The following is a 13,121-nucleotide window of genomic DNA, read 5'->3' as shown; positions in this document are numbered from 1 at the left end:
CTGGTTTAGAGAGTTGACAAACATTGCTTTGCAAGTCCCGGAAAAGTCCATAATGAAAGTGTTAGTCACACACACACACAGACTCACTGTATCGTCATTAATTCATCCTCCATCTTTTTAACCAACTTTGCTGTGATTAAGTGTCACTGTGATAATAGAACCCAGGACTAGTCACAGGGCTGGTATTTTAAAAACCTAAGTTTCCAATATTAGTGTTCAAAAAACATCATTATTAAGAGTTATTTTTTCTAATTCAGAACAACTATTCTGCTGGGTAAAAATGATTTTTATCATATGAGGTCATTATTTAGACTTAGATCCTGTTATAGATGGTTTGAGTTTTAGACTTAGAGTCTGTTTTAGATGCTTTCTCTATAACACCGATTTAAATGTGAAACACTTAAGTAACAAAAATAGCTTTTACCACCCCCCCCAAATTGGTTAGTCCTTTTTTTTCTTCACTGAATTCATTGAACAATACAAAAAGAACTTATCTATAGGGAGCCCAGTAAGTTGCAGTTGTCTATCCTTAGAATTCTTTTCACATCATGCAGGCTGCCAACGAGAGGCCTGGGGAATGATCCAGTGCGTTGGGAGGGAGCAGACTGGAATGAAGAATGACAGCTGTGTCACCCAGGCAAAGCCTTGCTTCGCTTCTGCAAAATTGTGATTCCAAAGGGATAAACCGTGTTTCCAAATAGTAGGACAGATAATATATTGGACCTTTGGAGAGGCCAAAACACTGTGTGAATGATGAGTCCCAGCTTGCTGATGATGTGAGCCCCGTGGGGAGGAAGATCAATTCTCAGTGGAGAGAAGCAAATAGCAAAAGTCCTCCCTACGATGTAGCACTTTTCACAGTGAACCACACACCTCCATGTATTTTATCTAATTGGGACCTAAAAGCCATGTGAGCTTAAACCTGATGATCATTCCTTTACGACAAGCGAACCTATGAGATCTGGGGAGGTTAAGTGATGATGGCAACTAGGAAGGGGCAGAGATTCAAACACGAATCGTTTTGTTTCAGATTTAGCACGCTGTGTACTCCCTTATGCCTACTATGCAGAGAGCCTGTTGGCCAATTGGCCAGTTTCAAGGAAATCTTTAAAACACCTTGAGCTTTAGCTTTTTTTGAGAGATAATTAATTGACGACTTACTCTATAAATAGCTTCCTAAAGTTCAGAGGAATAAAACACATAGATAAACCTCTTAAACCTCCTTGCCAAACAGAATTCTGTTTTCTTAGCCACAAAACAGATAGGTTTGTCCATATCTGTGCTTTTCAATCTTGGATTCACACTAAAGTTACCTTGGGAGGTTTTAGATCTACTGAAGCCCAGGAGGTACTTCCAGAGATTCTGATTCAATCAGCCTCGGGCCCAGGTGGATTTTCTTTCTTTTCTTTCTTTCTTTCTTTCTTTCTTTCTTTCTTTCTTTCTTTCTTTCTTTCTTTCTTTCTTTCTTTCTTTCTTTCTTTCTTTCTTCTCTCTTTTTTTCTTTCTTTCTTTCTTTCTTTCTTTCTTTCTTTCTTTCTTTCTTTCTTTCTTTCTTTCCTTCCTTCCTTCCTTCCCTCCTTCCTTCCTTCCTTCCTTCCTTCCTTCTTTCTCTCTTTCTTTCTTTCTTCTTCCCAGGTGATTCTAAGGTGCAGCCAAGACAGAGAAGCACTGAAATGGAAGGTCTGAGAGGCCTTCTTCTATGCATCAGTGTGTTACAAGGATTTATGCAACAGCTTTGATGTCTCATGAGTTCTTCGAAAGACCAGTCACATTTTATTTCTCATTTTATCCTGTATTGGTTTCTGGCTAGAATTTAGATCCAGTTCTCACTGCAGAGATTCTAGAAACTGTACCATTCTTTAGCTGGGATACCTATCATCCAATTAAAACTCTCCTTAACTTGCTCTCTTTGCAAACTTAAACCTGGTGGAGATCTGGCTAATGAAAGAATTCTTGTACATGCCAGAAGGTTTTCTCTGAGTACGACTCATGAAAAAGCAGTCCTTTGGAGAAAGATAGATTGAATTAGAAAGTGAAGTCAGGGAGGGAAGAGACTTCAGTGAGTGTTTAGGAAGGAAACCACAGAGTGAAAACATGGATAAGAAGTCAAAGCGTTTTAAACACCATGGGACACCTTGGCCCGCCGATGTGTTCTTTATCCAGCTGGACAGTTCGGGTTCTAAAACACAAGGACTAATATTTTTCAAAGCAACTTTTGAAAACTGCAGAAAACACATTTTTTTTTAAAAAAAATGAGCCAGTTATGTAAGTTGTAAAGAAGAGAAAAAAATGTCAAGCTTTTTGTGCTTGGAAAGGCATAAAGAGAGGTTGAGTGAAATGAAGCTGCCAGCCACCATCTGGGTATGTGGGGCCGTGTGCAGGGCAGCTGGTGTACAGGCACAGATGTATCTGAGAACAGGTTTTATATTTGCTAAGAAGTTAATATGAATTTGCAGATGACAGTTACAATTTTTCCTGAAATCTTTCAATGATTGAAGATGAAATTACTGTGAGAAAGCCTAGAAAATTGCACTGACATAAGATAACCACAAATCATACCCAATAAAGGAAAATTTTCAGATATGCTCTTTTCTAAGCACCTACACTCATCACTGGCTAAGGGTGGTAATGAAAATTGTGAATCGTCTGGGTCAAATGAAGTGTTGGGAGTTGAAGGTGGGGAGCTGGGGTGAAATAGAGACAATCCTGTGTGATTACTAATGTAATCCAACTTCAACATCAGTTTCAGAAAAGCAGTATCCTCCATCACAATAATCTAAGATTACTCTTCTTGTTTGTGTTAAACTTCCTATTTGTATTGCAATATTCTCATGTTGAAAAATACTGTAAGTTGGCACCAGGTTATTTTTACAAATGCTTTGTCTCTGTCTATTAAACAACAATATGCAATCAAATTTGCCAAAGAAAGCAATATGTTCTTACTTCATGACCACTGCAAGAACATAAATTTTATTAATCACATTCTGTACCAGAGTTTGGCAAATGATAGATTATGGGCCAGAATTGGCCAACCACTACTTTTTAGAGCATATCAGCTAAAAATGGTTTTATATATATGCAATATATATAAATATATACAATCATATACAATAATCATTATATATTATATATTTATATAATTAGCTTGGTTGTTTTTAATCTCAGGCTGTAAAACAGAAGTAATTTGATAAAATATATTATGGAATCATTTGCATTATATAATAAGGCATACCAAAATGAAGATTAGCATTTTTGTACTGAATGAAGAATCATATCATTCTTGTAGAGTAAGTTAACAAAAAAATATGGTATGATTATGTTTTTGATAATTAAGTGCATAGATTTTCCTAAAAATCAACTAAGAGATTAGGCAAAATTATAAAAAGTACTAGTATACTAGTTAGAAAATCAATTATTTTGTCATTATCATTAATGAGAAATATTTTAGAGCTGAGTTTTCACATGTTTGCCCTTTACATTTTCTTAATGCCAGCATCCTGGAAAAACAGTCATGACAATAAAGTTACAGAAGTTACGGTGACTTTATAGATAATAACTACCAGAGAATCAGTCTATTAACTCTTCATGTTTTCACTTTTTAAAAGATAAATTTCTATATTTAAATTATAAGAATAATAGAATTTAAGAATTTAAATGTGAAACACTTAAGTAACAGAAATAGCTTTTATCCATTCCCTATTCAAAGTTTGCATATATGTATATATAGTTGGTTGGAGCATCATCCCATAAACTGAAAGGTCACAGTTCCAATTCCTGGTCTGGGCACATGCCTAGGTTGTGGGTGCAGCCCCTGGTTGAGAGGCAACGGATCATGTGCGTGTGTGTGTTTGAATTTATCACTTCCTGATATCAGCCCACTGGTACAGATCAGTTTTTATGTCTCAAGTCATAAAGGCTAAATGTGCATGAACAAAGGAGCAAATTGAAGGGATTGTCTGAATTAGAATTTACATTAGAAGAATCTGAGATAAACTTGAAGTGCTGAACACTCTGAATTATACAATATTATACAAATATATAGTTCTGTTGCTCTACTTTGAAAGTCTGAATTTCTTAGGTGTCATAGAAAGATAGTTGTAAATTGAGGCTTTGAGGATTACCAAGTGACATCTTGTAAAGCCATGGGAAAATGACAGATTTTTAAAACAATATTAGCAAATATTAAGGCTTGAAAAAGTCACATTGTTGTATATTATTCATTGTAATGAGTTTATCTTTTCCTGATGACCAGAACAATTTGATTTCAATTAATACCTAAAGTGGAAAACTAGAAAATACAACATTTTCTGCTTTCATGTGGGAGGTCCTCCAAGATGATTGAAATCCCAAAGTAAATATTATCAGCATTTATCATTTGAATAACATTGTGAAGTAGAAACCAATTATTTTTTATATCCCATTTAGAAGTAGAAAGATTATTTCTTGATTATATTTATGAACATAATCCTTGTTACAGCAATTGCTGAAAATTTTTTCCTGAATATTATATTTACATATTAATAAAATATTAAGTAGTTTGGGAAAACACAGAGAAATATTTATAATAATTTTAAACACATATTTAGAGATAAGTGAAAAGTATTCAGGAAAGTTAATGGCTCCAGTTTCTGTTTGTTTTGTTTTTACGTTTTGTTTGACATCTTGATTCTATCATTGATTGATCTGCTAGAAGTAGAACAACTCTGGACAAATAGTAAAACTATGTGAATTAATATTAATATAAAACATAAATATTTAATATATAGTTTGAAGAATGTTTAAAGAATATATGTGTGTGTGTGTATGTGTGTGTATATATATCTCTATAGCTCTTCTCACCTGAGGACATGCTTATTGGTACTAGAGAGAGGAGTAGGAAAGGAGAAAGAGAGGGAAAGAAACATCAATGCGAGAGGGAAACATTGATCTGTTGCCTCTCAACCAGGGGCTGCACCCACAACCTAGGCATGTGCCCAGACCAGGAATTGGAACTGTGGCCTTTTAGTTTATGGGATGATGGTCCAACCAACTGAGCCACAACAGCCAGGGCAAATATTATATTTGGTTTGTGGAAACATATGTGAAATAAAGGGTTGGAAAAATGAGTGTGAATAATAACTGTCAAATTTACAATAGTCATAGTCTTTGGACAGGGATTATGAAGTGAGAATAGAGAAGGCCTCTTATATAACTTCCAGTCAAGATGGAGGCATAGGTACACATGCTTCACCTCCTCACACAATCACAGGGAGAATTACAAGTGAACCTCAATACAACACCCAGAACTGTCAGAAAATCAAACTGTGTGGAAGTCTGACAACCAAGGATTTAAAGAAGCCACATTCATCTAGACAGACATGTAGGAGAGGTGGAGATATGGAGACATGTGGAGAGGTGAGGAGACGTGGTATCGTACGGAGAGGCAGCAGCGGCACAACGGGCTGTCCCACATTCATATGTGGTAGCTAAAAATCAGGAGGGATACCTTGAGAGTGAGCAGTACCAGCCCTAGGCCAGACCGCACAGCCCAGGGTTCCAACTCTGGAAAGATAAATTCCCATAACTTTTGCCTGTGAAATCCAGTGGTGGTTGGGGCAGTGGAAAAAACTACTGGATATTCAGGAGTTTTTTCCTGAATATCCAGCTCCACTCCAGGACCTGCAAGGTCTTAGAACATACAGAAACCTACCCACTCTGGAATTCAACACCAAGGCAACAGCTGGAAGAGCACCAGTTGCATATGGGAAGTGGGTAAAGTGACTGGAAATGGGATAAGAGCTGGGCAAAACTCCAGTCACCAGGCAGCAGAACTGTCCCCTCTCTGAGCTCTCCCCCCACACAGAGCCACAGGTGGTGAAGGAGGCTGTCTTGCCCTGGTGATTATCTAAGGCTCCACCTCACACAATTTATGGATGCCTTTTCTACCTAGGCCATGTTACTAAGACAGGGAGCCAAAGCAGCTCTACCTAATACACAGAAACAAACACAGGGTGTTTGCCAAATTGGAGAAATAAAGAAATATGGCCCAAATGAAAGAATAGAACAAAACCCCAGAAGAACAAAAAGGAAATGGAGATAACCAACCTATCAGATGCAGGGTTCAAAACACTGGTGATCAGGATGCTCAAAGAACTCATTGAGTATGACAACAACATAAAGGAAGAAATGAAGACTACACTAAGTGAAATAAAGAAAAATCTACAGGGACCCAACAGTGAAGGGAAGGATTTGGGAATTCAAATCAATGATTTGGAACATGAGGAAAAAATAAGCATTCAACCAGAATGGCAAGAAGAAACAAGAATTAAAAAAATGAGGATAGTATAAGAAGCCTCTGGGACATCTCCAGTTGTACCAATGTCTGAATCATAGGGATGCCAGAAGGAGAAGAGGAAGAGCAAGAAATTGAAAACTTATTTGAAAAAATAATGAAAGAAAACTTGCTTAATTTGGTGAAGGAAATAGACACATAAGTCCAGGAATCACAGAGAGTCCAAAACAAGTTGGATCCAAAGAGGACCACACCAAGACACATCATAATTAATATGCCAAAGATTAAAAATAAAGAGAGAATCTTAAAAGCAGCAAGAGAAAAGCAGAGCGTTATCTACAAAGGAGTTCCTGTAAGACTCTCAGCTGATTTCTCAGAAGAAAGTTTGCAGAGAAGGACTGGCAAGAAGTATTCAAACGATGAAAAACAAGGACCTACAACCTAGATTGCTCTCTCCAGCAAAGCTATTATTTAGAATGAAAGGGCAAATAAAGTGCTTTCTCATTATGTTAACAACGGCTGGACCTTTTTAGGACAGACCTTGTATGTTGTTATGAATAGTATATTATATATTGGATTGGCCAAAAATTTCATTTAAAAAAATTTCATTTTCATAAGGTGGCTCTAGTAGCACTCAGATGTATATAACTTCATTCAAAACAATTTTGTTAGATTGTATTGTGACAGCTGTCATATTAGCATGCTTTTAAAGAAGAACTTATCAAAATTGGTGAATTTTTGTGGAGCCATTTTATTATTGAAGATGGAAGAAAATATTCAACATTTTCAGCATATCTTATTTCAAGCAGGGTAAAAATGCAACTGAAATGAAAGTAAAAACAGATTTGTGCAGTGTATGGAGAAGGTGCTGTGACTTGTCTAATGTGTCAAAATGACTCATGGACATGGACAGTGGAAAGGGGAGTAACTGTGGGCAGGAGGGACAGACTGGGTGGAGGGGGGCAAAAAGGAAAGAATTGGGGAAACTGTAATAGAATAAACAATAGAAAAAGAAGGAAAAATAAAAAAAAGTGGTTTGTGAGGTTTCATGCTGGAGATTTCTCACTAGACGATGCTCCATGGTCAGGAAGACTAGTTGAAGTTGATGGTGATCAAATTGAGACATTAACTGAGAACAATCAATGTTATACCATGTGGTAGATAGCTGACATACTCAAAATAGCCAAATCAATAAAGTTATTGGTGAAAATGAAAAATGCGTCTTTTATGGAAAAAACTAAATGAACTTTTTGGCCAACCCAATATATTGTATATTACTAGAAGAAGTATGTGTGTGTGTGTGTGTGTATCCTAATTATAAATATCACTTTTTAAAGATGGAGAATATTCTATTATTCTCTGTACATTCCTTTATGTTGGGAATATTTCATAAAATATAAGACAGCTCATTCTTTCAAAAGAAAAAGAAGAGAAAGAAAAGAAACTCAATGATAACTCTATGTAAATGACAAAGAAATTTTTATCAACATAAGAAGTTCAAAGCAATTTAATGTTCTCAAGCCATGCTGAGGAAGAGTTGTTCCCAACAGTATTAGCACCTGTATTGGAGTGAGCAGTTAAAGTTTAAATTGCAATAGTTGATACTAGAAGCTCTCCATTGTGAAGTTTAGGCATCCAATTAAATTCTTATGTTTTGATGGTAAGCCATTATATTAGGAACAGAATTTTATTTACTAGTTGTTTTTCATTTAAATCCACCCTCTAACTAGGATATTTTATAGTTAAAAAAAGAGCTTTATAAGTATTTGAGTTTCTAAATGAACTATTAACCTTTTTTTAATAACAATTACCAGTGACCATATTCAGTGACATATGCATCCAAATTAATTCATATGTATATACAAACACATACATATATAGATCCTTAAACTAAATAAGATTATTATTTCTTATTTCCTCAGCTACTTATATTTACATTGAGTAAAAAAGTTTGTACTTCCATTTCAATCAGGCATGACTGATCATTTTGGAGCTTAAACTTGAATCAGAGATTTAGTATATAGAGCAAGTATATGCTCATAGAACTTGATTTAAAATAAAAAATACTTCTTAGTGAAAGGAAAATTACAGTAACATCATGGATGTATTTAAATACTCTTCTCCGGGAACTAGTCATATTAAGAATTTATCTAGTCTAATTGAGAAACAATCTTAAAAATGAAGGCAATTTCATTTGGTGCTCTTTATTAGAGCTTCCAGAGAGATATAACACTTTCTAACTCCTACTTTTTTTCCAACATTGTCTGCGTTGACTATGGCCATGACCGCATGATCAAATCATTTTGGAAAAAAAAATCTCACAAAATAAGCACACTTAGGACGGCATCAGTTTTACAGTTATGGCGAATTGTATACTTTGGTTAGATGTTTTCAGTAAGTGAAACATTCTTGGTAACTATAACTTTGAGCATTACTTGGATTAATTGTTTTCTTTAAATATTCCTGACAATAATATACTATTATCCCATTTTCAATGATTGCTACATTTTATAATATTTTTTATCATCATGTTTTCCAGAATCTTGGTAGCAGTTTTTATAATATTATCCTTCAAGAATTTTTTCTTTAAAACCAAAAAAAAAAAACTTTCAGGTGAGGAATAGTTATAATATTCCATCATTTGACATTTTGATTGGAAATCTTTAGATCAGACGACCCTGCCTTTTTTCTTCCCTTATGTTCCTTAGAACAGCACCAAATAACAATCCTACTTGTTATGCTGTTTTATAATATTGAAGATATGATGATGGTGAAGTTGAGACATAGAATAGAAAAGCATTAATACTGCACCTAAATTTCCAGTTATTTTTGTAATAAGCTATTCCAATAAATATTACCTTAATCTGGTTATGAAACTGTAACTACTTTGCCATTTAAAAGTACTTATTGAATTTTAAATAATAGCAGGAAGTAACCATTTTATCTCAACTTTAAAAGATGCAGCATTGTACCCTTCTTTTTAAAAAAATTTTATTAAATTTATTGGAGTGACATTGGTTAATAAGATTACATTTCAAGTATACAATTCTACAATACATTATCTACATATTGCATTGTGTGCTCACTACATAAAATCTAGTCTCCTTTCGTCGCCATATATTTGACCTCCCTTACCCTCATTTTTAAAAAAGAGACAATAATATTCCTGAATGGATATTTGGTAGAGAAAACACCACAGCCTGGAAACAGTCCAGTTAAATATTCTCAGCTAAACAGACATAATGTCTTCAATTCTCAGTTACTTCCCTCATCACTTCGTCAGTCTCTGAAATGTCTCTTTTTCCTGTTTCCCAGTCATATTCTCAGAGGGTTACCTGACCTTGTATTAAACACTTGACTTGCCACAGGTTGGTGTTTGGGGTGACCTTTCAAATCCTACTAGCATTTTGGTAGAACTTTCAGTACAGAGAAGGAAAGCATAATATCATGCTCTCAGTAAGCTAAAATGTCACCATCCTTTTCCAAGTCATTAAGAGGTCAGAGGTAATGCTTTTAAGACAAACTCACCTAACCAGAAATCTATTAAACTCTAGGATATGACCAATTTGCTTATTTTGCAGTCAGCTGATGCTCTATTAGCTGTCACTTTATTGAAAAGCAGAAACTGGAGGCAAGAAAAACTGTGATGGAAAACACTAAGAGAAGCAATAAAAAGAGAATAAATATAATATTTTATATGACAGGATTTCTAGATGCTTTGTTAATTTCTCTTCATCCTTTATTCTCCAGAATTCCAGAGATACATATGGGGAAATTTATTATTTCCACATTATTACTGCTAACTTAACCTACTCTGTCAACCTTTTATATAATTAACCAAAATCATGATTTGTCACTCTAATGAACAGAAAATTATACTGGCTAGAGAAATTCAATCATATTGAACTAATAAACTTCCAGCCCTTGGAGAAATCCTTTATATTTCCTATGCCTCAGTTGACTCACCTAGCATAGGTAATCTCTAGGGTCTCTTCTAGACCTATAAGGCTTTTGATTCCATGAATTTTCTTAGGAAAATAAGAAACGTATTTTCTCTTCAAAAGGCAGGACTTTAATTATGATTTTATTATCATAACTTCAAAGAGAGATATAGTTTTATCTTTGACATGAATCATGGTATTGGGCTACATAAGTAAATGTTTATAAAATAAAATATTTATAATAACAAATTTTTAAAAAGTAAATGTTTGTAAAAACGAATACTTCCATTGATTGCCTTCCTGCATTCTCTTCTGTTGTTAGTTTTCTTCTCAATAGATGGTGCTGTTTTCTCAGAGACGCTACTTATCTTATTCCTCATCGAAGGATCAGGGAAATTAGTATTACTATTTAATAAGCATTCATTAAAGAAATCAGATATGTAAATAGAAAATTGATTACAAGCCACATGCCATATATAATGAAAGCATAATGAGGAAAAGGAATTGTTAAATGACTAACGAGGCCCACTAAAATCTGCAATAGTTGCTGAATAGATGAAGCAAATATTGTAGCTAAACATGAAAATTCCATGTTCACTACATACATAGTACACATAGAACCTTTAGTAGGAAGAAAATCTTAAATTAGGGACCATTTGAAAGTGTTAAATTCTTTATTTACTTTAACAGGAGTGGCTATATAGTGGTCCATAGTAACCTGTAGGATTTGAATACACACATCAACACTAACACGATCTATGGCACCCTGAATTAATACTGAAAGCTGGCACTCTCTTCTTTGCCAAGTAAACCTGGAGCATGTGGGAAACAGAAAATGGGCCATAAACTCTTTGGAAAGAATTTCCCTGGATAAAGACACTTTTTATTCCTAAGAACAACCATTACAACTTCCTGTATAATAGTTTACAATCCAAAATGATGCTGCTTTGGGTCACGTCTTCCTGGTTCCGCCTTTGGAGGCGGTGAGACCGTCAGGTCCTGCACCTATTTCGGTTTGTGACACCCCTAGCTGATACACAGCTGCTAGCTGGAAGCTGGCCTGGGCACAACTGTCACATTGGTTACAACAAAGCACCACTGTGGAGAGACACCAGGCAAACGTCCTGGGAGTGTGGTCCCTGACAGCAGGAGTGAGCTATGGCCAGGGAAGCGGAGGCTGGGGACCTCGAACAGCAGAGAGCGCGGAAACCAGCAGGAGCAGAAAAGTTGCCACGGCTTATTTCAGAAAAGGACTCAGAAGGAGACTTGGCCTGGTCCCCCAATTAGAGGACATAAACTAGGTTCTTTTCCCATTATTCACAAATTACTGTTTCCACAGGTTTTGCCACAGGGACTGCGGGACGATGCCCAAGGGCCCTCTCGGCACAAGATAAGAGAGCTCTAGGAGCAATTTTAGTTTATTTTATTTATTTAATTTTTTGCCAGAGCTTTATAGCTTCTACCAAAGCAACTTATCTGTTTCTGAAATTTTGGATTCCACTTTACCAGAGTGGGGAAGAGGGAGGGGATTGAAAAGTAGGGTTTCGCAGAACACTTTACCCGGGGGCACAGGCACCCCTTTGTGCCGCTGTTAGCGACCGAAACCTCCTCCGCTGGGAGCCCTGGCGCCTTTCTTACCTGACAATCACATACATGACCAGGAAGTTTCCGAAGAGACCCACGACGCACACCACGGAGTAGAGGGCCATGATGGTGACGGCCGTGATCACGGAAGGGCTGCTGCTCGGGGAGCACAGGCTGTCGCTCCCGCCCAGCTCGGTGCGGTTCGGACCGCACGGGTCGGACAGGTTACCATCCAAGTGGGAGAAGTTGACCCAGGAACCTGGGCTCGGAGCTGCGGCAGCGCAACTCACCGAGCGCGCGAAGGGATCCGAGCAGTTGCTGGCGTTCCTGGGGCCGGGGCCGCTGTCCATGGTGCTGGCGGCCGGCCGGGACCACGCCGGGAGGTAACCGCGAACGCACGGACTTTTTAGGGTCCGCGCGCCTCAGCCGCTTCCTCTCGCAGCTGCCAGCGCTCCTGCTCTTCTGACAGAGCCCACCCCTGGCGGATCCAGGGAGGAGCGACAGGCAGAGGGGAGCACGGAGCATCTGACGTTATCCTCTGCTGGCAGCCCCCTCCCACCTTAGTAGTACCGAGACCGGTCCCCAACCCCACACCGCTAGGGGGAGGGGCTGGAGGGCAGCGCAGGACGCAGAAGCTGGAGGGGAGGGACGAGAGAGGGACCGGGAGGATTTTGCGCAAAGCGACCCAACCAGTCGTTCTCCCCCCTCGGCACTCAGCTGTGCAAACACCTCTCAGGAGGGGCAGAATGCAGGAGGCAATTGGAAGGAAAGGCTGGAGAGTGAGACAACCAGAGAGGAAGTTTTTGACGGCAGTAGAGCGTAAAAAAGGGGTTGACATCATTCTGTTTTTCCAGCGCAGATTTGTCTGTATAATATGACAGGGTATTGGCCTCATGCAGCTCCAGCCACCCTTGCAACCCAACCCTCGTCCAGCTCTACTGCCTTCCGTAATCGTTTGGGGCAGAAGACATCAATTCCTCTTCTTTAGTTTTCCTTCCTGCACATTCAGGGAAAGGTAGCTGTGTTTTTCATAGCATATAAACGAAAATTTTCAACTCTTCAAACCTGCCTGGAACGACAGTGATCTTTTCTCCGAAAAGGAAATGAGAAAGTATAAACTTTTGTGGACGAAACCCATTAATTTTATCCTCTAGACCCTAGCTTTCCCCTAGAGTAGACACTCTTAGTTGCATCTAGTTCTGTCCTGTTGGGAAGAGGAGCCAGAAACTGGTTACAGAAATCAGGGGGTTGGTTCTGGCATCCAGGAACGTCAACAAAAAAATAATGGTTGTTAACCTCTGCATCTTAAATCTCACAGGTCTGTT

The 13,121-nt window shown here is 37.7% G+C and overlaps 1 protein-coding gene across 2 annotated transcripts in view; it reads right to left on the bottom strand.

Annotated features, from left to right (window-relative positions):
- OPRM1 (opioid receptor mu 1) overlaps positions 1-12,146 on the bottom strand; it is a 145,968-nt gene extending 133,822 nt beyond the window's left edge. For both annotated transcript variants that reach the window (XM_054570136.1, XM_054570135.1), the window contains exon 1: positions 11,851-12,146. In XM_054570136.1, the coding sequence (XP_054426111.1) occupies positions 11,851-12,146 (296 nt within the window). The remainder of the gene's footprint in view (positions 1-11,850) is intronic.
- Between the last annotated feature and the right edge of the window lie 975 nt (positions 12,147-13,121).

Source organism: Pteronotus mesoamericanus, unplaced genomic scaffold (assembly GCF_021234165.1).
Source record: "Pteronotus mesoamericanus isolate MK-2021 breed Mesoamerican mustached bat unplaced genomic scaffold, CSHL_Meso_final contig_20, whole genome shotgun sequence".
NCBI lineage: Eukaryota > Metazoa > Chordata > Mammalia > Chiroptera > Mormoopidae > Pteronotus > Pteronotus mesoamericanus.
This window is presented reverse-complemented; position numbering and strand designations above follow the sequence as displayed.